This window comes from Aythya marila, assembly GCF_965140915.1.
Source record: "Aythya marila genome assembly, chromosome: 1".
NCBI lineage: Eukaryota > Metazoa > Chordata > Aves > Anseriformes > Anatidae > Aythya > Aythya marila.
Window position 1 is genome coordinate 18,722,927 of NC_139042.1, and position 22,345 is coordinate 18,745,271.

General features: G+C 40.3%; 1 protein-coding gene across 3 annotated transcripts in view; it reads right to left on the bottom strand.

Moving 5' to 3' along the window:
* Positions 1-514: 514 nt before the first annotated feature.
* Positions 515-22,345, bottom strand: part of CRYL1 (crystallin lambda 1) — a 61,956-nt gene continuing 40,125 nt past the window's right edge. For all 3 annotated transcript variants that reach the window (XM_082762850.1, XM_082762849.1, XM_082762851.1), the window contains 3 exons: positions 17,881-17,986; positions 4,740-4,846; positions 515-2,701 (listed from right to left, as the gene is read on the bottom strand). In XM_082762850.1, the coding sequence (XP_082618976.1) occupies positions 2,588-2,701; positions 4,740-4,846; positions 17,881-17,986 (327 nt within the window). In that variant the 3' untranslated portion in view covers positions 515-2,587. The remainder of the gene's footprint in view (positions 2,702-4,739; positions 4,847-17,880; positions 17,987-22,345) is intronic.

Here is a 22,345-nt window from a genome sequence, read left to right on the forward strand (position 1 = left end):
CAAAATTCAAAGGAAACTTGGAGTTATCATAGCTAAGGCTGGAAGGGAGCTTAGGAGGTCTCTGGTCCAAGCTCCTGCTGATCAAAAGGGATCAGTTGTGAATAGGGTACAAAACCTTGGGAAGAAGAGAGCCCGTCTCACCCTTTTAGCTAACTTTTCCTGATGTTTTCCAGTTGTTGTTGTATTTATTAAGCAGTAATTTTGTGTGCTTCAAATCCTAAGCAAATCCCAGCTAAAATACATTTTTTGCTGAGCCTCTCCCCCAGCAGAAGCTGTGGGCCTGGGTGGGGAGCAGTGCTCTGAGGTGAGCTGTGCCATGTCCTGACCTGGCGAGGAGCTGGGTCACCGCACAGGAGCATTTCTGGCACCCTCCCATTCCTTCCCAAGGCTTTTGCCCAGAGAGAAAACTGCTCCCTTGCAGCAGGGCGCAGCGTCTGCAGCAAGTGGTCACCCACACAAGAGCTGCTGGAGACTGCACATTATTTCTTGCCTATTTATTCCCATCGACTTCAATAAATTGTTTTATCAAGGCACTGGTTTCTCAAGAGAAAGATGTAGTGCTACCACTAGAGTATCACACAAGACCACAGGAGAACATCTTTCTCATTAAAATCTTTTATTCATAAGCAAATAATAAAAATGGAGGCAAATATTTGATGACACGATCGAGTTTTAAAATATCTCAGAAAAAAAGCAATGAGAGCTAATTAGTTCTGACAGTGTCACATGCTCATAGCGGAACAGGTCTGATCTTGAAAGTAACTGGAGCCTTCTGAGGCCTTGTCTAAAATACAAAAACATACATCAGATGAGGAAATCAGCCTCAATTAATTTATTATTGCTTAATAAGGCACCAAGAGCGAGGGCTGACCTCCCCAACTTCAGATGGCTAAATGAAGGTTGTGCCTGTCACTGTGGGAATAAAAAGCATTAGAAGAAATTTGACAATATTAGGTCTATATTGGGATAAAATAAATTGAGTTTACGAATTCTCCTTTCTCTCTGCTGATTATAAAAGAGCACAGGGCAATCTCTGCATCATGCCTCCCATCCCATGCTCCACGTCCAGAGATGTGCTCTTGGCCCACCACGTGCATGAAGCGACGCAACTTATCTCAGGTCTCGTTCATTGCAACCCGTGCAGAAGTAAGTGGTGTTAGCGTGCACATGCAGACATTGCTGCTGTTCAGCACCAGAACTAATTAAGCTGCAGCGACCCGTTTGTGTACCTGCATCTTCTGTAATGAACAAGATTTGAAATGCCCCTGAGCAGAGCATTAGCAAAGCAAGAGCTTAACGCTTTGGGATCTGTGCTGTAGCTGAAGTTACATGACCAGCTGGCACAAGATTCAGAAATGCTTAACTCGAGTAATGTGGGTGCAATGCACTGTTCCAAGTTATTATCTGCAAAACAATGCTGCCCCAAGGTTCCAGCTAAAATCAAAATCCAGCTATATTACATGGTGCGGACTGAAGCACGCCACTGCAGCACCAGGAGACACTTCTACCTCCAGCTGCACCCTCCACCTTTACACAAACGTTGTGCCTCACACCTAAGCCACTGCATCTGGGAGCAAAGTATCAGATACCTGAGGTCTACAGCTGAGCCCTAAAGAAACGCTGATTGTTTCTGTACAAAATAGACAAGGAAACAAAGCGGGGAGCTGGCTTCCCAGGATCACTCAGAAGGTTGTGGAGTAGCCTGAAAGAGTCCAGACCAATCCACTATACCACGTCATCTCCCAAAACAACTTTTAATCACATTTCTGACAGGCAAATTTTAGAATAGATCATATGTCTACGCAGCAATGCCTACGGACAGGTTGTCATACCTGACTGAAGTTTGGGCAAAGCCATGGGGTATCAAGTGTGTGGTCTGAAGAACTGAGCAGAGGTCTCTGGTAAATCTTCAGAACCAGGGGGGGGGGATGAGGGAGGGATTTATTTACTCACATTTAGATCATCACACAAGTACAGAAGTGCCAAAAGGAGGGAAAGAACGAATAATTCTTTCCCTTACATTGTGGAACAGCTACAGAGCTAAGCTGAAGTGACCCTTACTGCTGCTGAGGTCTCAGCTCACTGGCCAGCAAATCTCCTCTTTGCTTAAGACAACCTCCCCCTACCTACAGTCAGTGCTTTACAAATTAACCTCACTGCCACGTTGATTGGCGGGTGAGGGCTTGTTTTCTCCAGTGACAAACAGCTGATGTTTGCCAATTTCAGATCCCTGCATAAGCAAATATTGTTCAAGTGCTGAATTTCTAAGCAAGCTAGAAAAATGCGTTAAAAGATGATTGTGTTCCAGCCCAGCATTGCACAATATTCATACTGCTAAAGCTACTTAATACTTGCACATCCAATGCATATATATAATCTGATGAAGTTTTAACTGAACTTTTAATAACTGTTTCCAGTTACTCATGAATTATGTCGTGACAAAAATTGGACCAAAAGTTTCATTGGTCTCTATACAAGTGCATATCAGTGCTTGCACATTCAGTCTCCTCTTCTGCATGACCAAAATTTTCCACTTTTTATGAAGAACTGCTCTTCACTTGGTCTCTCCTGTTAGATGAGGTGCACCTCAGTTGGATGACATTTGTTTTTTCAGCTTGGCAAGACCAGTAAGACATTCATCTCTCCATTCCCTCCTGGCATTGAGGTGTTTCGGAACAACTGGAATTTTTTCAGACATTGCCTGAAACAGAAAATTTAGGAGATGATTAAATCTCATTTTCCTGAGTAGTAAGAAGGATTATTTTCTTGCTTTCACTGCATCAGAACAAGTATCCTTCAATACAAACTGTCATATAGTCTATCACAGGCAATAGGCCACTAAATCTTCACATGGCTGACTGGAAATTAGCTAACCTGTATGAGGGAAGTGCTCCCACTTGGAGAAGGTTGGCTTGAATGTTGCAATGAAGGAGCCTACAGAAACATTAGTGCATCAGTTTCTTTTCTCAGTTTACCCCACACAGCCACTGTCTCGCCTACTTGACAATAATCTTTTATTAAGTAGGAAGGAGGACACCTGGACTTGCATGTCGCTAAACATATGCTCTAAAACAAATTTGTGGGTGTATATGTAACACTGTAGTCTCTCTTCTGGCTCCTAATAAATCTAATAATAGATAACATGTTTTTTTGAAAACATCTGTTTTAGGAATGCCAGTTACAGTCTAAATGACAGGGAAAGAGATGTAACAAACCTATAATTTTATTTTTGTTTTTTAATGGAAAATGTGGGAAAGAACATAGCACTATTTAAGGGTCCAAAGGTAGAAGCCTGAACAAATCAGAAGGCAAAAATATTATTTGCAAGTAAATGGAGGGGAAAAAAGTGCTACTGAGTGCATAAACAAAGTTTGCCAAATGTATCTGCTAAATGTATCACTGAAGGTAGAAGAACAGACAGAAAACTCAAGCAAGCTAGCACAATGGAAACAGATTTTCATTTAAGGAAAAACAGCTGGGTTTGAGAGTGGAGGTACAGATTACAAGGCCATCTTTGCCAAAGCAGCACCTGAGGTCTTCAGTTTAAAAGGCAATTGTTGAGAAACCGGATAAAACCTCGTTCTGCTACTAATAATTGGCAAGTTGCAGTCAGTCCAGAAAGCAAAAATCAGGGGGAAGGATAGATGTGTAAGATAAGAGATGTTTAATAGTTTACTCTTAAGAGAGGATTCTTGCAAGCTCATCTTTGGCATTGAAAACTGCAGATAATAGGCACAGAAACAAATGCTGAACTGGAATCTGGCATTCCTTGAAGAAAACCAACCTGTTTCATTTTAATTAAAAGCTTCTAATTGTGAATAACTCCACAGTTGTCACAGACTGTTATTACAAGCAGACTATATTGTTTAAGCATAGAAGAATCTTCCTTTTTAACATAGCTGATGTTGAAATTGCATTAACATAAAGAGGAACAAAAAGCTATTTTCCAGACAGAGTGCCTGCATATACGGAATTAACGTGTGACAGCTAAACACAAACAATTTATTATACACACGTTCTTCAGCAAAGCATTAAAAAAGGCAATGATGAAAGGTAGAATTAGGAAATGGCAATACTTTGGAGTTAACTGCTATGAACACACATAATATCCTATATGGTAAATATAAACAAATTGTTGGCTTTGAAACATAATAGACATACTAGGTCCTGATAGAGCATAGCACTTAAAAAACACATCTTTTCTGTAAGCATGCAAATAGCCTCAGCAGACTGCTCACATGCTTAACGTCAACACACCTTTGTATTCATTACAGACTGGAGATCTAGCTTGTAAATATACTAAATCAATAGAACAGCTGGAGGAAAAAAGCCATAGGACTTATGCAGGAAGACTGAGTAGGAGGAAGACACACGGAGAAAAGTTGTTGTGTAGGAAAGGAAATTTGGAGCTGTGCATGTAACAATTGAGAACACGACAGACAGTAAGAAACAGCATGGGGGATTTAATGTAAATAACCCACAGTTGTTATCAGTTGACTCCTAGTAATGTTATTCACCTGCTAGATGTATTCCCTTGATGTACTTCAAAGTGCTTTGGAAAAGGGACTTACATAATCATGTATGTTCTGTACTAATGTTTTTGCTCAAGGTACACGTTCACACAAGAAATAGACTACAGTTGTCTCTAACAGTAAATTGAAATTATACATACATTAAAACAAAAGCTAACATTCTTGGTTCTGAAAGTCACTGCATCTATTGACTCTCTATATATTTACCTGACTGATTTTCTGCTCAGTTTCGCCTGAAAATTCTGGAACTGGTCCAAAGGTGTTCAGAACAAGTTTCATACCTTCACGGTATCTTTCACAGTAATTTGAAATACCTAAAAATAAGAGTAAAAAAGTACATTTGAACAGAAATTCCTACTTTAAGTTCAATAACATTACCTGTGCTTAAGCCTTGTCTTAAATCAGAGTCCAAAAAAGGTGTGCTACTATGCCTAAGACACCTTTATCACCAAGGAAAAATGGATTCTATCCACTGCACTTCCATTAAAGTTCAAGAAAAAAATCATATAGGACATGCCTTCATTGCAAAACCAGTTAATGTTCCATACCAGCAGGCAATGCTATGTGAGGGAAGCAGTAGGCAACCATGGGCATACTTGTGCTTTGTTACTTGAGACAAGAAAACCTCCCCAAACAGTGTCCACAGGGAGAACACTCTCACCTTCTTTCCTCCTGTTCAGTATGTGTCTTACCAGGTGAAGCATCCCTGGTTTTGATTTTATTTATTGACCTTGAATGGGGCAAAGCTCTGGGGAAGAGTCAAAGACATGGAGACCCAGATGGTCTTCACTGAAAGAGAAAGACTTGAGAAGGAACAGATGGATACTTGCAGATCAACACCTTGTTGTGCAACTAGGGGTGACAACAGGGATTTAGTTTTTATGATCACAGAGCCCCCTCTGAGGGATGAGCAGTGCTAGAAGAAAATGGGATTCACCCAACAAATTGAGGGAAATGCATTTTTGCCATAAAACTGGCCAATCTGGTGAGGAAAGCTTTATATTAGGAACACTGGAAAAGCAAGATTACAACATGTAGTCATATGACGAAGGGATGTACTGGGGTGAAAAGACAGGAGTGGATGGTAACAGGTACAAGACAAACCTCACAAAAACAAAATAAGGCAGGAGGAGTCCACCTGCAGTGCACATGCAGCCTGGAAAACAAGCAGGACAAGAGCTCCATGTGTGGTCACACAGCTACAGGACTGTTAGAGTAACTCAGATATGATGGGATTGCCCACATTGCCAGAGCGTTGCAGTGGACAAATACCAAATACAAACTCTTCAGGAAAGACAGGCAGAAGAGACAAGGAGGAGGTGTTACTATCGTTGTAAAGAAGCAGTTCAGAGGTGTGGAACTCTTTTATGGGATGGATAACAGGCTTGATGAGAGCACCAGCAGAGAGGCCAGTAAAGAAGATCTCATAGCGGGAGTGTGTTACAGGCCATCCACACAATCAGGGTAAGTAGGTGGATGAATTAAAAAGCTGGAAGGCAACACATCAGAACGCAAGCAGGTAAGCATATTTCTGGAGAGTGTCAGGGACAAGCTCATGATAAAGGTACTGGATGGGCCAACCAGGGGTGATGCAAAGCTGGCTCTGCTTTTCAGTAACAAGGAACTTCTGGTTGGGGTATGAGAATCAGTGGCAGCCTTGACTGTAGCAACCATGAAATATTGGAGTTGAAGATCCTGAAAGGAGTAAGGAAGAGTATTAGTAGGCAGCAGACTTGAGTTGATTCAGAAAATTGGTGAGATCCCAATGAGATGCTGCTCTGAGGGGTGAGGCAGCTCAGGAAAGCCAGCTGCTCTTTAAGGACAGCATCCTCCAAGGGCAAGACCTTGATTCTCAGGAAGACAGGTAGGTAAGGAGAAATTTAAAAGCACTGTCCATGCATGTCCAATGCAATGCTTACAGAAAAGCCAAAGCTCAACTCCAGTTGAGACTTGCAGAGATATCAACGACAACACGAAGGGCTTCTACTGTTATATTAGTAATAAAAGGTTGAACAAGGGAAGTCTGGGCCTGTTGCTGAATTAGTGACTGGAGAAACAGGTAATGCTGAGTAACTCATTCCTTTCTTCAGCAAGGTCTCCCATCCCTCCATGCTTAAAAGGCAGGGTTCAAGGAAAAAGAGAGCAACCAGAGGGAGGTGAGCCCTACCTAAGTCCATCAGACCACACAGACTGCATTCAAGGATATAAGAGAAAAGGCCAATGTCCTTGCAAGGCCACGTGTTTTTTTTTTTTTTAAATCATGACAATTAATACACTGATCAAATCATTTGAGATTCCCAAATGACAGCAAATATTGCAAATATTGCCCTCATCCTCAGAAAACGTCAGAAGAACAATCCAGGGTACTACAGGCCAATTGATCTCACTTCTGTCCCTGAGAAAATCAAGGAACAAGTCCTTGACTGGAAACAAATGCTTGGGCACAGGAATAAGAGGAAAGTGATTGTTAACAGTCAAGTACTTGCCAATGGTAAATCGTATCTGACCAGCCTCACTGACTTCTGTTATAAAATCACTGTATATATGGGTAATGGGAAAGTCGTGGATATCATTTACTTCAACTTCAGAAGGGCATTTGGCACTGATCCCATGATATTCTTGTATCAAACTTAGGACACTAGGGTCTAGATGTTTGGATAATTAGATGTTAGGAAGAACTTCTTTACTGACAGGGTTGTTAGGCACTGGAATAGGCTGCCCAGGGAAGTGGTTGAGTCACCATCTCTGGAGGTCTTTAAAAGGTGTTTAGATGTAGAACTTAGTGATATGGTTTAGTGGAGGACTTGTTAGTGTTAGGTCAGAGGTTGGACTAGGTGATCTTGAGGTCTCTTCCAACTTGGATGATTCTGTGATGTATAAAGATGCAGTGAATGCTCAGGCTCAGGAGGTAGCAGTTAATGGGTTATACTCTACTCAGAGGCCAATAAAAGTGGAGTACCACAGGAATCTATCCCGAGAACTGTACTGCATAATAGCAATTAAATCTTTGAATGATACTAAGGTGGTTGGGGGATGGAGGAGGAGGACCAGCGGATACACTGGAAGGCAAGTATCCAGAACAACTTAGGCAAGACAACTGGAACAACTGGAAGAATAGGTTGACATAGACCTTAAAAAAATAATTAACAAGGACAAATGGAAGGTCCTGCACCTCAGAAGAAAGAACTCAGTCATGGAATGGTTGAAGTTGGAAGGCACCACTGGATCTCATCTGGTTCAACACTCCCGCTCAAGCAGGAACACCTAGAGCAGCTTGTCCAGCACCATATCCAGGTGGCTTTTGAAGATCTCCAAAAAGAGAGACTCTGCCTTTCTGGGCAACCTGTTCCATTGTTCAGTCAACTCAACTTGCAACAACACAGACCCATGCACCCCAAGAATTCCCAATCCCTGTAGGCAACAAACTGAACGTAGCACCTCTGAGTATAACCCACTTTACTCTTTGATAGCCATTGCATGGAGCAGCTGCATTTTCCAGCAGTGGAAACAAATATCCTCAGACACTACTGAAAGGGTCAGGATCTACAAGGTCAGTCAAAATGCTCCTGACATCAGATGTACAAAATATAGATTCAGCACCAGTAGCAAGAGGCTTGGGGAAAAGAGAAGAATGACTTTTCTAATTAAAATTGACAATGACACACCAGTCTTAAAGAGGAAAACATTAAAATGACCAGTAATAATGTGAATTTTCTTCATCCTAGCACGGAAAAATGGCCATCAGGAAAGCTATGTTCAATGGACAGATAAAAAAGGGAGCAGGGAAGCTGGAAGTCTAAACCCATTAGGATCTGTACCCAAAGGCTGAATTCCTGCTGACAAATAAAGCCCCTGACTGACGACCTCTGACCAGCACCCCAGAAAGCAGGTAGTCAGCGAACCACAGAACCAGCTAGCTGGTAATGATGGGTAAAATGGCAGTCAGGTAGACCTTGGCCAAAGATACAGCTTTAGGAGGAATCCCAAAATAATTAGTGCTGCTGAGGCATTAAAGAGGAGCTATAGTGATACATGCACCTAAAAGAGAACTCAGTCATCTAGCAGACTCCTTAGTGCTGTTAACTACCACAGTCAAGAAGGGACAAGTCAGCCTTTCCCAGTGAACATCAATCTATAAGTCATGAGCTGCACCACAACAGTACACAAGTAATGCTATTCTGTCAGTAAGCAAGTCAACACAGGTAAGAATGCAATTATCCCAACGAATAATGCAAATCTGAGACAGGAAGTTCTGAATATCCACTGAAAGTCTGTGACAAATTCCCTTTTCTGATAACCTCAGAACTGAAGAACTTTAACCTTTCATTCTCATTTTAATGAGCTAATTACCCATGCAAAGAGAAAGAGAAAGCTCCAGAAGAGTAAGGCAGGTGGGGACAGTCACCAACTCTTTCGCGAAGGCTCAGGAAATCGTACAGGCTGAGAAGCACCAGTCTGAACTCATCACGGTCTTACCCAGCCACAAAATACGAGAAACGTAAGTGGGGTGGCCTGACTACCGCACCAAAGAATCCTAGGTCAGGTCATTAAGCAGTCTCTTTCCTGAACAGCTTACAAACAGTTCCCTGGAATGCAATACTGTGTGGTATCAATACCACAGAAGTCACACCTGTCTAACCCTAAATGGTTGAGGTTAAAGGTGGATGAAGGAACGGAAACCTCAGACTACTGGCAGCCATGAATCATAAACTACAATACTTACACGGCACAGCACACCTCACAGCCTGAATTCGCTGAAGTACGTGCATTCCAAAAGGCTTCTGAGGTCAATAAGAGTATGGAGAACGTTGTTGTTCCTGGACTTAAGACAGAACAACTTTCAAAGGAAAGAAACTTCCATTAAGAAATTAGCACTCTGAAGTTAGGATGATCGTCACAAACAACCAAAGGGACAGAATGGGAGAACACACCCATTGCAAGAGAGCGACCTGGGAAGATTTGAGTGTATTGAACCCTCTTCAAAAATGAAGACACATTCTCATGTCAGAAGGAAGGAAGAAAACTCTGAGAAAAAGGGCAACCTTGTAGTAGCTTGAAGCTACATGTGGTGTCAAGAGCATACCAATCAGCATTTGGTCAACCTACCTCCTTGTGTTATCTACCCATGGAACACATCTGCTCCTTGAACACTCTCTGGCATGTTCTGGCCTTCTCCAGCACAGAAAGAGGAGGACAACTGGTCATACAAATTGAACAAAATACAGAGTTTCCATATAACTAGAGAACTGATATACCATATCAGTTGTACAGAACTTTTTGTGTGTGTCAGTCAGGAAAACTGAACAATGCCAGAAACATTCAAATTGCCTAGTGGCCACCAAAACATCACTGACAGGAAATATGATTGAGGAAGAGAAGCATTACCATGGGATGTTGAACAGGCTGTGATATGATTTTATCTCTTCATTGAGGGCATAAGCAGGGACCATTCTCCTCCACAAAGTCTCTGCAAAGGATCACTGGTTACTGGAACACTGACCATACCTTGTTATTAGCATAAAGGGCCTGTGTGCTACCTCTTAACAGCTAGGTTCACAGACTCTGGCACCTAAAGCCAACCTAAATCAACCTGCAGCAGATATTCTGGATGATACTTATGCACCAACCACAAGATGACGATGCTTATATTTCACCTTACTCACGTGAGCTTCTTGTAACAGCGAAGAGTCTGAGCAAGAGGTTTGCCCCCACATCATGCAATGTCACAGAAAGTTTCCAGATATAGAAGTAGAAATAACTGATGCTGAGGAGTGCAGAACTACATGGACACCTTGCTAACTCACAGCTGCTAGCAGCAGCTGTTGCCAGCTGGACAATCACAAAAGCAGAAATGGTTATTCAGCCAAACATGGCAATTCAAGCAAATCCACACAAGCAATTAGTAATCGAATGAATGGTAAACAAAGCAGTGTCAGTGACCAGTTATTCCGGTGCTTCAATGGCTGACAAAGGTCTATGACACCTACACCAGTGCTGAATAATTTGGGATTGGTAATTTTCCAATAGCCAAGGTGAACCTCTCAACCACCTGGTCAGCCTGTGTAATAATACCATAAATCTGAGTAGTTCCGATTCTAGTACAGTCAGGAAGGTAAAAACCGAAGTCTGTGTCAGCATTTTTTTTTTTCCAGGAGCCCCAGCCTAAAGAGAGAACATTAGTATTTTGGGAAGCAAAATGCTTGGCTTATCCATTTACCTAGTGGATGTGAACTCCTGGGTTGGAGATGGCCTTCAAAGCTCACTCAGCCAGCTAGGCCTGGAAATTGAGCTCCTACTGGAGCTCACCTACAGCTTGAATGAATCAGAGTAATTTCTGGGTGGGTGTTTCTTACCAAGGTAACAAAGACATGCCAAACGCAAGTTGGGTAATATAATTCACTCACTGCATGCAATGTATGAATGAAAAGAAGCCTTAGGCAAAGTCATCAAAACAAGAAAAGATAAAAACAAAATATTATGGCTGTAGAGAAGAGCAGCACTACAGCTTACTTCAACATTGTGGCTGAAATAGCAACATGCAGGCATGTATGCTGCTTGCCAAATGGTGTGGATGCTCTATGCAAACACTTTCCAGTCTCAAGAGAAGGGAACACACTGAAAGTTGAATATATATATATACATATATATATGTATATATGGTACTACTCAAAGACTTAATAATAATAATAATTAATTTCAAAATAGGTAACTTGAGATAGCACTCCCAGCATGAAATCTCAGGAGACACCCACTGTTTGACTTGATGCAAGTACTAAAGATCAACCCTATGCTACCAGCTTTAAGAAACTGCTTGAGCAATGGGGAACACTGCTGGAAAAACCACTTTGCTTTTCAAATGCAAACTCAAAACAATAAATATTTGACTCCAGATCTTCAGACTTAAGAGTTCCTTGACTCAAAGGTCAGGGCTACTGCAAAGGTGGATGAGAAGAGCACTTGACTGGAGCATAGGGACAAGAAGATGGAAAACAAGTATGACAGAGTCCCTTTAACTTTAATCCTTGTTGATACTACCCAGGCAGCATCTTAAGCTGGATGAATTAGTATCTGTAAACAGTGTGAGATAAGACAGGGCAGTACCTGGGAGCTGGAGAAACAGGAAAATGGTGGCAAATAGGGCTATTAAAGACACTCACCATCTTTCCTTGCATCCAGTTACTGTGCCTCATTATTTCCAACTGGAAAGAAAAGAATGACAAGATGCATCTGGGACAAAGAGGGGAAGCAACTTGCAGTACAGGAATGACAACAGTTTCCTTTTTCCCCATGTGGTTTGTTGTCTCCCTGTCCAACCTCTGTCTTCCTTGCACTGACCTCATCCATGTTGGAGAGAGGCAGCTGGGAGAGAAGGCAGATGTTGCAGCAGACATCTGAGAACTACAACCACAGCACAGAAATACCTCCAGAGAAGGCAGGAGTTCCCTGAATCTCCCTTCCACCACACTTCCAACTGTGATGGAGAGGGAAAGAAGAGGAAGGAATAACTAAGTGTTTTAAGGGAGTAGCAGATACGGATTACAGAGATGAAAAGGGGTACAACCTAACGTCCATGAAAGTCTCTATCCCACTCAGCATTTCTGCCTGGTAAAGTGCAGTTAAAAGAACAAGTTGACGTAAGCAAGATGAGGGCATTCATTCAAGGCTCTTTAGCTGCCCATACTTTTTTTTTTTTTTTTTTTTTTTTTTTTTTTTTTACCACCACCAAAGGAAGAATAAACTACACTTCTGGTTTGCAGGTCCTCACCTGAAGGACTTGCACTGGTGTGACACGAACATGGGTATTGGTGAAATGTCTCTAGCTGCATCAAGATGACTGGGGCATCGAGGATGGAAAAGAAAAGGAACTCTGGACAGGCTTTTAGCTTAGAAGTATGCATAAAACGCTTTTTGGCCTCTAAAACACCTCTTTGCAAGTGAGGGTCCTATAAAGGCGATGGGAAGAATGGGGAAAAAGAAGAGAAAACATTGCAACATAAAAGGTTTTTCATGCATTTCATGCATGTGAACAGCCTCAAGTAACTTAGCTTCTTGTCTGCTAAGACTCCTGCCTTTTTCATAAGAAGGACAACAGGCACAAAGGATGCAAGCAAACAAACTCGGTAAACGAGTTTGGCAAGGACATTACACGTGGGGCAAAATGAGGAAGGCACTGAGATATTTGTGAGACAGAAAAAGAGACAGTGGCATTAACTTGACTACTTTGAACTTGATGAGCAATGTAATAAGAAGATAGTGTAATGACTCAAAAACAGTAGGCAAGATGGTCAAGCCACTGATATAACATCAAATATTTGAGAAGACTGGGGTGGGGTCATTTTAGGAGGTAAAATCTAATAAGAGGTTGCACTTGGTAAGAATGAAGGTGAGTATAGATAAGATCAGAAAAAAAGGGGTGTATTTCAGGAACACCATGGAGGAATTTGTCATGGTTAGGATATGTTCAGTGAAAAAAGTCCCAACCTCTTTGTTTTGCTGACATTACAAGTCTCAAGAAAACTTTCTACGTGTAATTCTATCTTCATCAAGGGTGTGTTCGGACACAAATGCATGCTCTCAGTTAGGGTGTGAATTCACAGGACACTTGCCACTCGACATTAATTCCTTGTGAGGTTACTTAAGCTGCATGAATACTTTCACCTACACTAAGACAGTCGTAGCAACAAAAAAGTTTTCTTCTCGCTGGAGCTGTGTTACCATCTCAGTAGCAGTGTACAAATATTCCTTTTGTTAGATTAGCTTCATATATGGGTGAGTTCCATAGACAGGTCACTTGATGAGCATGCAAATTCCTCTGTTAGCACAAGGGAGAAGGCGGGACTGAGATAGGTTCTTGAGAATCAGAGCTTTATCGTGATCACTTGAGAAAAAAACATGAATTCCTGTGCAAAGTAAGTTGCTCCCTTCAGAAGATGGAGAGACCTACTTTGCACCTAACAGTCCATAGTAGGCAACTGGTAAAACCAATCTCTGCACTGAAAAATCAAAATAAAAATATCCTTTGCTTACTGCATACAAGCATTCTCACAGAAAAAGCCTGCAGCTGCAGATGCAAACAGCAGTTCTAGGACACTATAAACTGCTTTAACCACCCTATTGGAAAGCAAACTGAATGTGAGTAAACAGGTATGAAAGAAGAGATTGTAGGATTATGTATCACTGTGATTATCTCAGCTCTACAAGTATTCCTGAAACAAATGGAGATATTTCAGTACCATAAAACACAACACATAGAGCTAGACAGAAAGAGGGGCAATCTTCCTTTTCTTTGATTTGACTACCTTAATTTAAAGAGATTCACACACCTTCTGCTTACTTGCTTGTGTCACAAAGCCCCTGAACTGGGTTGAATCCTTGCTCCCTTCATGGAAGAATTAATCCAGAGGATGTAACAATGAAAATAACCTATGCTTTAGAACTAGCCAGCATGTATGTCTACAGTAATCGTTAAAATACATACTTTTTGTATGTAAAAAAAAAAAAAAAACCCTTGCTTTGAATTACGGGTTATGATTCTCCTTCTTTCCCTTTGATCCTTTGTGCTTTCCATACCACACAATCATTCCAGTCATATCATCCTAAACCTATTCACCTGACAGGTGCTTCTGAGATGAGTTAGCGTTCCTTCTTCCAGTAAGAGAAGCAAAATTTTTTTGAACAAGAAGAGTCATACTGTGCTTACTGGCTATCTGTGCTTTTAAGGACCATATATCAAATCCATTTTCCATCCAGTCCATGCTATGGACACCTCACAAATACCACAGTGAGTAATAGGCAGAGTATGAACCTGGAGTGGTGTTTGTTTTTTTTTTTTTTTTGTTTTTGTTTTTTTGTTTTTTTTTTTGTTTTTTTAATAAATACAATACTGAAAAATAGCCACAAAAGATCCTTCAACCTCCCCATATCCAACTCCTGTACTAGTAGTAGCAGTTTTAGATCAAGATTAAATTACAATTATAGCTCACTAAATACCCCACTACTAAAAGTAACTGACCTAAGACAGCCATTATGAAATATGCATGAAGAACTTTTGCTGCAAACATGTAAAATACCGTATATGATGGTCTGACCTCTGGTTTTACAGATGTTTTTTTCTAAGGTCTTAAAAGAAATTGCCAGTTCAAGAAATAGGAGATACAGTCTTACTGAGGCTACATAAAAGAATCACTTAGTTTGGAAGTGACCTCTACGATCATCTAGTCCAATCTTTTAAATCATATTTAATATCTTCACAAGTAACAAGCATGGAACTGCTTTTGGTATGGAGAATTCTTTTTATTGCTGTAAGTGAAATTAGTAAAGATTGTGGGATGGATGTATATTTTAATGATACAGGCACATATACAGGAGGGACACTGTCAGCTAACATAATCCCTCAGTAAGGAAACAGGTAAAATGACTCTACTGAAGTCTATTCATGTTCCTTATAAAAGGAACGTAACGGCATTTATTTTGCTACTGCCATGAGAAATAAGATGAAGCTCAAAAAAACAGCTTACTGAAAGCGAAACCAACAATCAACATTATGATATGTAAATTGAATGTGTTGTTTGTTTGTTTGTTTTTAAAAGGAGGTTACCTTTGCCCGTTGCCATTCAGTTTTCAACTTGCTGTTGCTGCTTCTGCTCCTTGTAGTGGCTTGACATTATCACTTTGATGTTCAAAGCTGTTGGCTCACAGCCATATATTCAGAATTCCCATTACTCATGCATGGATTAACCAGCAGTCTAAGGTGGCCTAGATAATAGCTTTTGATAAGGCTACTTATGAGTATGCAGGAAAGGACTAAAGAACTAATACATGGGAACCCTGGCATTAGCACATAGGAGGGTCATGGGAGGATCTTGATGTATTGCATCACATTAACGCTGACTTCAAAAGAAATCTTTGGAATAATATTCTTTATTCAAAACCAAACAAAAATATCACACCGCCCTTACAAAGAAAAACGGTCTTCCCCACCTTCCAGGATCTCCCACAAACACTATTTTCCTCTCATGCTTCCTGCATCCCTACTATGTTTCCTCCTTGATTAGCAGTGAGGTTAAGATTGTGGAAAATTAACATTTTAAGTCTAGAAAGGTAGCTGCTGTGAAGCTAGTAAAGCTGCTGGACAGGCAAAAAAGGAGAATGGAGGCATCTCTACCTCCATTTCCTTCTGCTGCTCAAAAATAGACACTTAGTGCACTGCATCAGAAGAATGCTGTCCTGGGCAAGCAGGTGAGATCTATGATATTCCTTACTATGGGAAGCAATTCTGGGCAAACAAAGAAGTTGGCAGTGGTATAAGTGTGCCCATAAGCCATCATGTGTCCTGACATCAGCAATTTTGATGTAGAACTATCTCTGATGAGAGCAGCATCTTGAATAAGTCTGCCAGCACAAACAGAAGCAGCTCTGAAGTTGAAGAAAAGGCATCTGCTAGATGGGGAGCGAAGGAATACTTCTCATGATCAAAGTTACTGAACAAACACAAAAGCACCTTGTCAGCAAGTGTCCCAGTTCACAAATGTACTAGTTATATTATTTCAAAGATATTTAATTGAAAGTGTTATATAATGCTAAAATAACTATATAGGTATATTTTGGCTTTGTATTTTGCAAACCCACCACAAAGCTACTCTTTCTTCAATCTCCTTTTCTTTATCAATCTCCTGGATTGTATTTTCTAATTTTCCTCCTCTGATCTTGAACACTAATATTACTAACCGAAGGTAGCATTAATCTAGAATCTGGATGATCTCTGCCATGAATAAGCAACCTACCTACCAGTTGCAAATACTACTTAAAACTGGTTTGAGATGGGAAATTTCAGAAGTGTTTTATAACAGTAACTACTTTCTGATGGGAAGAAGGAAACGAAGCTGAATCACGATGGAGCATTAAAATGTCAGAGGGCACTCCAGGAAGAATATCAAAACCAACCTAAATGATTATAAATTCCATTCATCTCAAGTGAATATATATATTTAAATCCATGATCCTAAATTCTAAGATTATATATAAAATAAGATAAAGGATACCCAAGAATGATACAGTCTCTGAAACCGTTTTTTTTTCTGGTACTAATACACATGTTGTTCTGCTTTTATGTTTTAGTTGGGGCAGTTCAGCAAGTTGCTCTGACAGAATCACCTGCACATAGACAGTTCATGCAGAGGACGGCATGGCACGTTAGTGGAATCAGGGGGCAAGGACTGGAGAACCCTGGCCTGCAAGACTCCATGTAGATTGCTGTGTTTAGGGATGTGCAGTGTGCATCAGTTCTGATATATCTTCTGAATGCATATACTTTATATTGAGTAAATCTACATTCAGTAGAGAAATTACTGGAAAATTTCTGGGGGAAGCTTTTAGGAAGATGCCTCTACTTAGATGGATGGATGTTGTTTCCCTTAACAATTGCACAAAAGCAAACACTTTGTGACATTTAATTTACTGGTATGCCACCAAACTGACAAGCAGAAAGCCTCTGGTGGAGGACACAGTTCCACATTCATATGGAAATTGACAATTTGCCCTTAAAAAACACAAATTTTTGCAAAGTGACTGATCAGTAAGTAGTCATAAAACACTCCTATTTTCCACTGATATTTTACAATCTTCATTTCTTATTTTCATTTCATTATTGTATTCTTATGCATCGCAGCAGTTCCTGAAAGATCCATCAGTGGAGAAGGGGACTGCCATGTCAAGGACAATACAAAAGCAGAATAAAGACAGCCCACAACATAAAAAAAATTAAAAATGTGTTTAGTTAGTCTTTAGGAAGTAAAGTTCATTCATGTTTTTTTACATTTTGTTACATTTATTGCTTAAACCTTTGTAGCCCCAGTCTCATAATTTTGATTTCATTCCAGGCAATTAACTTTTATTTAGCTTGGATTTATGTATATAATTCCAGAAACACCTAAGATCTATCTTGATTATGCAAGACGTGTTGAACTGTTACCTCACTGCTTCAACTAAGTCAACTTTGTAAGAATGGTGTTTTGCAGACAGAAACAACTTCACTTCAGGAACTAAACCAGTTTAAACCAAACCAGCACCAGCCACGCTTACAGTGAACCTTTTGCTACCAGGTCCTCAAAGAAAAAAAAAAAAAAAGGCACTCACCAATAGAAAGTGAGTTTCTGTTGACATGGAATTATCAGATACACTTTTTTCTGACACTCATACAGTCCTGAACTATGTGTACTGCAGTGGTTTCAAAGCACTGGAACAGGTCTTGGAAAAATGAGGTGCACAGCTGGTGTTTCAATTAGATGTCATTTTTGACATTATGCAATGTAAGGCTTTCTCCATATTTATCTCATGTTAAGGTACCTACCTTCTGCATTAAGATGCATGGTTTCCAGAGGTCCAATGAACGCATATCTCATTCCCAATCCATCAGACATCACAAGGTCTAGATCAGTAGGAGATATTACTCCTTCCTATATGGCAGAAGTAGAAGAGGGAAACTTGTGAGTGTTAAGTTTTAATGCAAAACTGATTGTTTTTTGCATATAATTAAAAAAAATAAAATTTAAGAAGTAATACAAAGAGAGACTAGAAATAGAGTTAGTAAACGTTCATCAGAATCGTGCACCTATTATACAAGTCTTCTTGTAATTCAGTATAAACATTAATTCACCTAACTTTTTTTTTTTAAACACATTGGTAAGATCACTGTACTTCATAATCTAAATACATTTTGACAGTACCTTATTTTTTAAATTGATAGTAGATTAATACACTATGTAATACAAACTACCTGTACACACTAGTTTGCCTGATACTTACTACTTACAGTAATCCATGTATTAAAATTAAATTGACCTGTTTATGTCAACCAATAAACACTTTTCTTAGAAAAAGAGAATCAGAGAGCACATAGCAAGGGTGACACTCTTAATAGCACATGACCAAAAAGAGTTTATAGTAAAGTCCAAGTATCACACCAGCGCTTTTAAATACAGAAATTTTAGCTAAATCTTACACCTCTCTTCATTTTCTCCTAGTTCAGGACTTTTGTGCAGACTTGCAACTGGCAGAATGGGGGTGCAGCATTTGTACTACCCTGAGGCCACTTGAAAAAAAAAAGGCTAGGACCAAACACGCAGGCAATGCAGCTGCCACTCCCTTCCAAAAAACTCACTGAATATTCAACCTACACAGCCTCAACCTGCCCAGGTTCTTGAGTTCATTGCCAGTCAGTCTTAAACCTCGGAGTTGGCAGGATAGGAAGTATACAAAATGAAGAATTTCTCCTGTTAAAAAATGAGTGCTGCTGTTCCACCCAGATGGTGTCACCTACAGGAAAGCCAACGTCCCCGTCAGGTTAGGGCAAGTACATGAAGGCTTATAAAAATGAGTTAATGAACAGTAACTTACAGCTTTACTTAAGAAAAATAATATTTATCATATGAGGTTGATTTTCCACCTACTGGAAAGGCCTGGACAAACTAAGACCTGTTCTAACTACTTCCATCAGACAAAGCTTCATTTCAAGAACTTGTCGTCTTAATTCCAAGGGACAAAAGAAAAATCATTTCCTTCTGGTTGTTAAGGTGAGAGAGATGCTGAATTGTCTACCTGTAGCCTACCTGGAGGTGATCCCCCTACACAGGACCTCTTGCTCCACGAGCCTTCTTTAGCTGCAGCAGGCAAGTAGATATACTTGTCTGCTTGGCCAAGACAGGATTGTTTTTTTTGTTAACTTTTTTGTTAACATTTTAAGATGTTTTGTTAATATCTACACTGTACAAGTCTCAGCTTAAGTGAGCTGAATCCCATCCACAGTGTCCTTCTGTGTTTGTCAAACACATCTGCTGTTACTTTAGAAGAAAATAAGCCAAGGACCAACATAACTTCCATAACCAAAGAAACTGAGTTTTTAACCATCTCAGGTTTAAATAGAGCCTTTTATAATATTCAGTCTCAAGTCTCAATCTGTTAGTAGGCATTGCTCCTATCAGAAATAAGCCTGTCTGAATCACTGTTGCAGGAAACTTTTGAAATCTATCTTGAAAAAGGAAACAATGACATAATTATTACCACCAACCCACCATATTTGCAACATCCAGCTCTGGTAACAATTTAATTATATCATAGAAAAGCTAGGGTTGTAAGGGACCTGAAAGATCATCTAGTTCCAACCCCCCAGTTAGGGGCACAATGGCAGGGATAAGGAAGCATTATTTTCTTCAACCCAAAGGTAAGGCACTGGTATGGTTAACATGTCTAGAGGAAGACCAGAAGGTCTGTGTAAAGACAGGTCCAAGTGCAAACCTCAGCATTCAGGTTACAGAACTGGTGTCCGTGAAAGAAACAGGCACCACATGGGCTGTGAAAGTTTTTTTCTCCTGAAATAACACCACAACTAACAATGAGTTACGCTGGTAAAGCTGTGCTTGATGAGTGATTTTTTTTCTTCCCCTCTCAGGCTGACAAAGATTTGCAGACAAACAATTAACCACAAGTTCCAGACAAGCATCTGAATGGCAGCAGCATTTAAACTATAATATTAGAGAGTTGACAGGCTTACATAAGACTTTTGAAACAATTCAGAATCAATACAGATTAGTTTTCAAACAAAAAAGTGATCTCTTCCTTCCGATACTGTAGTCTTCGGCTTCAGTACCAATGTTTGAAGACCCGGGGCCCTCGGGATCACAGGGTGAGTGCTTTGCTCTTGGCCTCCTGCCTAAAGCTGTAATTTTATGGCTATGGCTGCTAAAAAGCAAAAATTGCAGTTAACAGAAGGAAAATAAAAGGTTCTTCCAGCGGAGGTCTCTTATTATTCTGTACATATAAGCTCAGTTTTCTTTGTCACACAGATCCTCTTAAAGAAAAGTCTTTTACCTTGTTCTGTTCAGAAACGAGAAGACAAGTAAGAAATATGTTAAACTGCCTTCCTCTAGGGGATAACTACTCCCACTTATGTTAAGGAGATCATAAGTTGGTGGAATGATTCAGCAGGGTGGGTGCAAGGTCAGCGAGGTGTCTTCCACAAGGACTGGTGTTTATGCTAAGAAGTAAACAAGAAAGTCTTCCACAACCCGGTTTCATTAAGTCTAGGTGTGAAACAACCCTCCCAAGGAGGATTTTTCCTCCTCTTCAATCCGCATAACCCTTCTTGCAAGTCTTCCCCTTAAGCACTTGTCAAAGGGAAGAGGAAGTACATAAAAGTTAAAGCTTTGTTTACCAGAAGCTGACTGACTTTCACAGATGCAGAATTAAGGAGGTAATTTAAAACAAATTCCACCAAAACCCTCAGTGACCCCAACGGGCAGCTAAACTTCAAGATTTACACTGGATCAGAAACCTCCACACTGCTTGTGACACCGCTTACATACCACAATCAGATCTTCCCACGTGTTTTAATCTCCTGTGATGCCGGAGTATTATCTTCTGGTAATTTCTTAGTGATCCTTGCTGTGTGGGGACCCTGTTCTCCTTTCCAAAAGCCTGTGGCAGTTCTGCCATCTCCACCTTTGGGCCCTGACCAGCCTGCCAGGTTTTACGTCTGTGAGTCACACCTGCATCTCAGCTTCTGTCACCGACTTGGCTTGTCATCATATTAAACATGTCACGGACAAAAAACAATCTTATTTCTTCTGCTGCTACCAATTCACCACGTTCTCCTAGTAATTTCAGCCTTTCTGGAGTTATTCTGGACTCTACTCCCTCCCTGACCACATAATAGGTCTCCAGATTTGCCACTGTATCCTCTGAATCTCCAAGATCCAGTCTTTTTTCTCTCCAATTGCTACTAATATATTCATTCTCTGTCAAAAGCACTCGTTACACCCTTTACTTCTTCACTATCACTTCAATCAAGTCCCTTCGATCCACACCCTGATGAAATCTTTTTCCAGTCCTATCATTTTGAGCACACGACTTTTCTCCTAGATTCCCCTACCAGCTCCATTTCTTCCCATTTCATCATGTTTGAGAAACTTATCCTACAGTTTACACCTTGTTACTTTGCTGGTCCTCATCTTCCCCCATGACACCCTCACGCACCTCACCCTGTAAGAACCACTGAGTATCAACACCTTCTCCCTGGGCTCTTGAACTTCCTTTTACAATATCCCCTTTTTACAGAACACTATAACTACATGCTTAATCCTCTACAGTTGTTACCTTTGTTTTTTGTAAAGGACCTAGAACAACATTGTAATACAATTAATAATAACAAATTTGGAATTTTGAAGTCTTACCAGTATTTAAGAACAGCCAAGCTAGCCACCTGAGACAGGAGGTACATGAATTAGGGACTGAAGCCAATGCACATTCTTGCTGTGAAAACAAACCGAAATGGACACAGCCAAACCACAACTGCTTATTTTCCAATAGATTAACCAAAAAAAATAAATAGCAAGACCACCCATTCTTATCGTCTACAGTCTCCATGACTATAACTTAAAAAGAGTAAACCCATTTTTAACGAAATCTGTATTAAAGCAGTACTAAAGGCATACATAGAGGACAATATATAATCTTTGAGACATGCATTGTATGATCCATCTCACAAAGTAGTTTCAGCAGGTTCTTAAAGGCAGCTGAAACTCCTAAATAAGGGCAAATAAAGAGGTCTCTGCTCCCAGGAGCTACGAACAAAATCAGATACATGTACACTAGTGGTTACTGTCAATAGAAGTATGAGAAAGTAAATAACAGGGAATAACAGAAAAACCTGTCAGATATTTTTCCCTACTATTGGTTGCAGATTATTTTAATAGTTCCACACTTAAAATATCAAAATTTAAAGTTAAGATGACTAAAAAGGTCAGAGCAGTAAGGGTCTT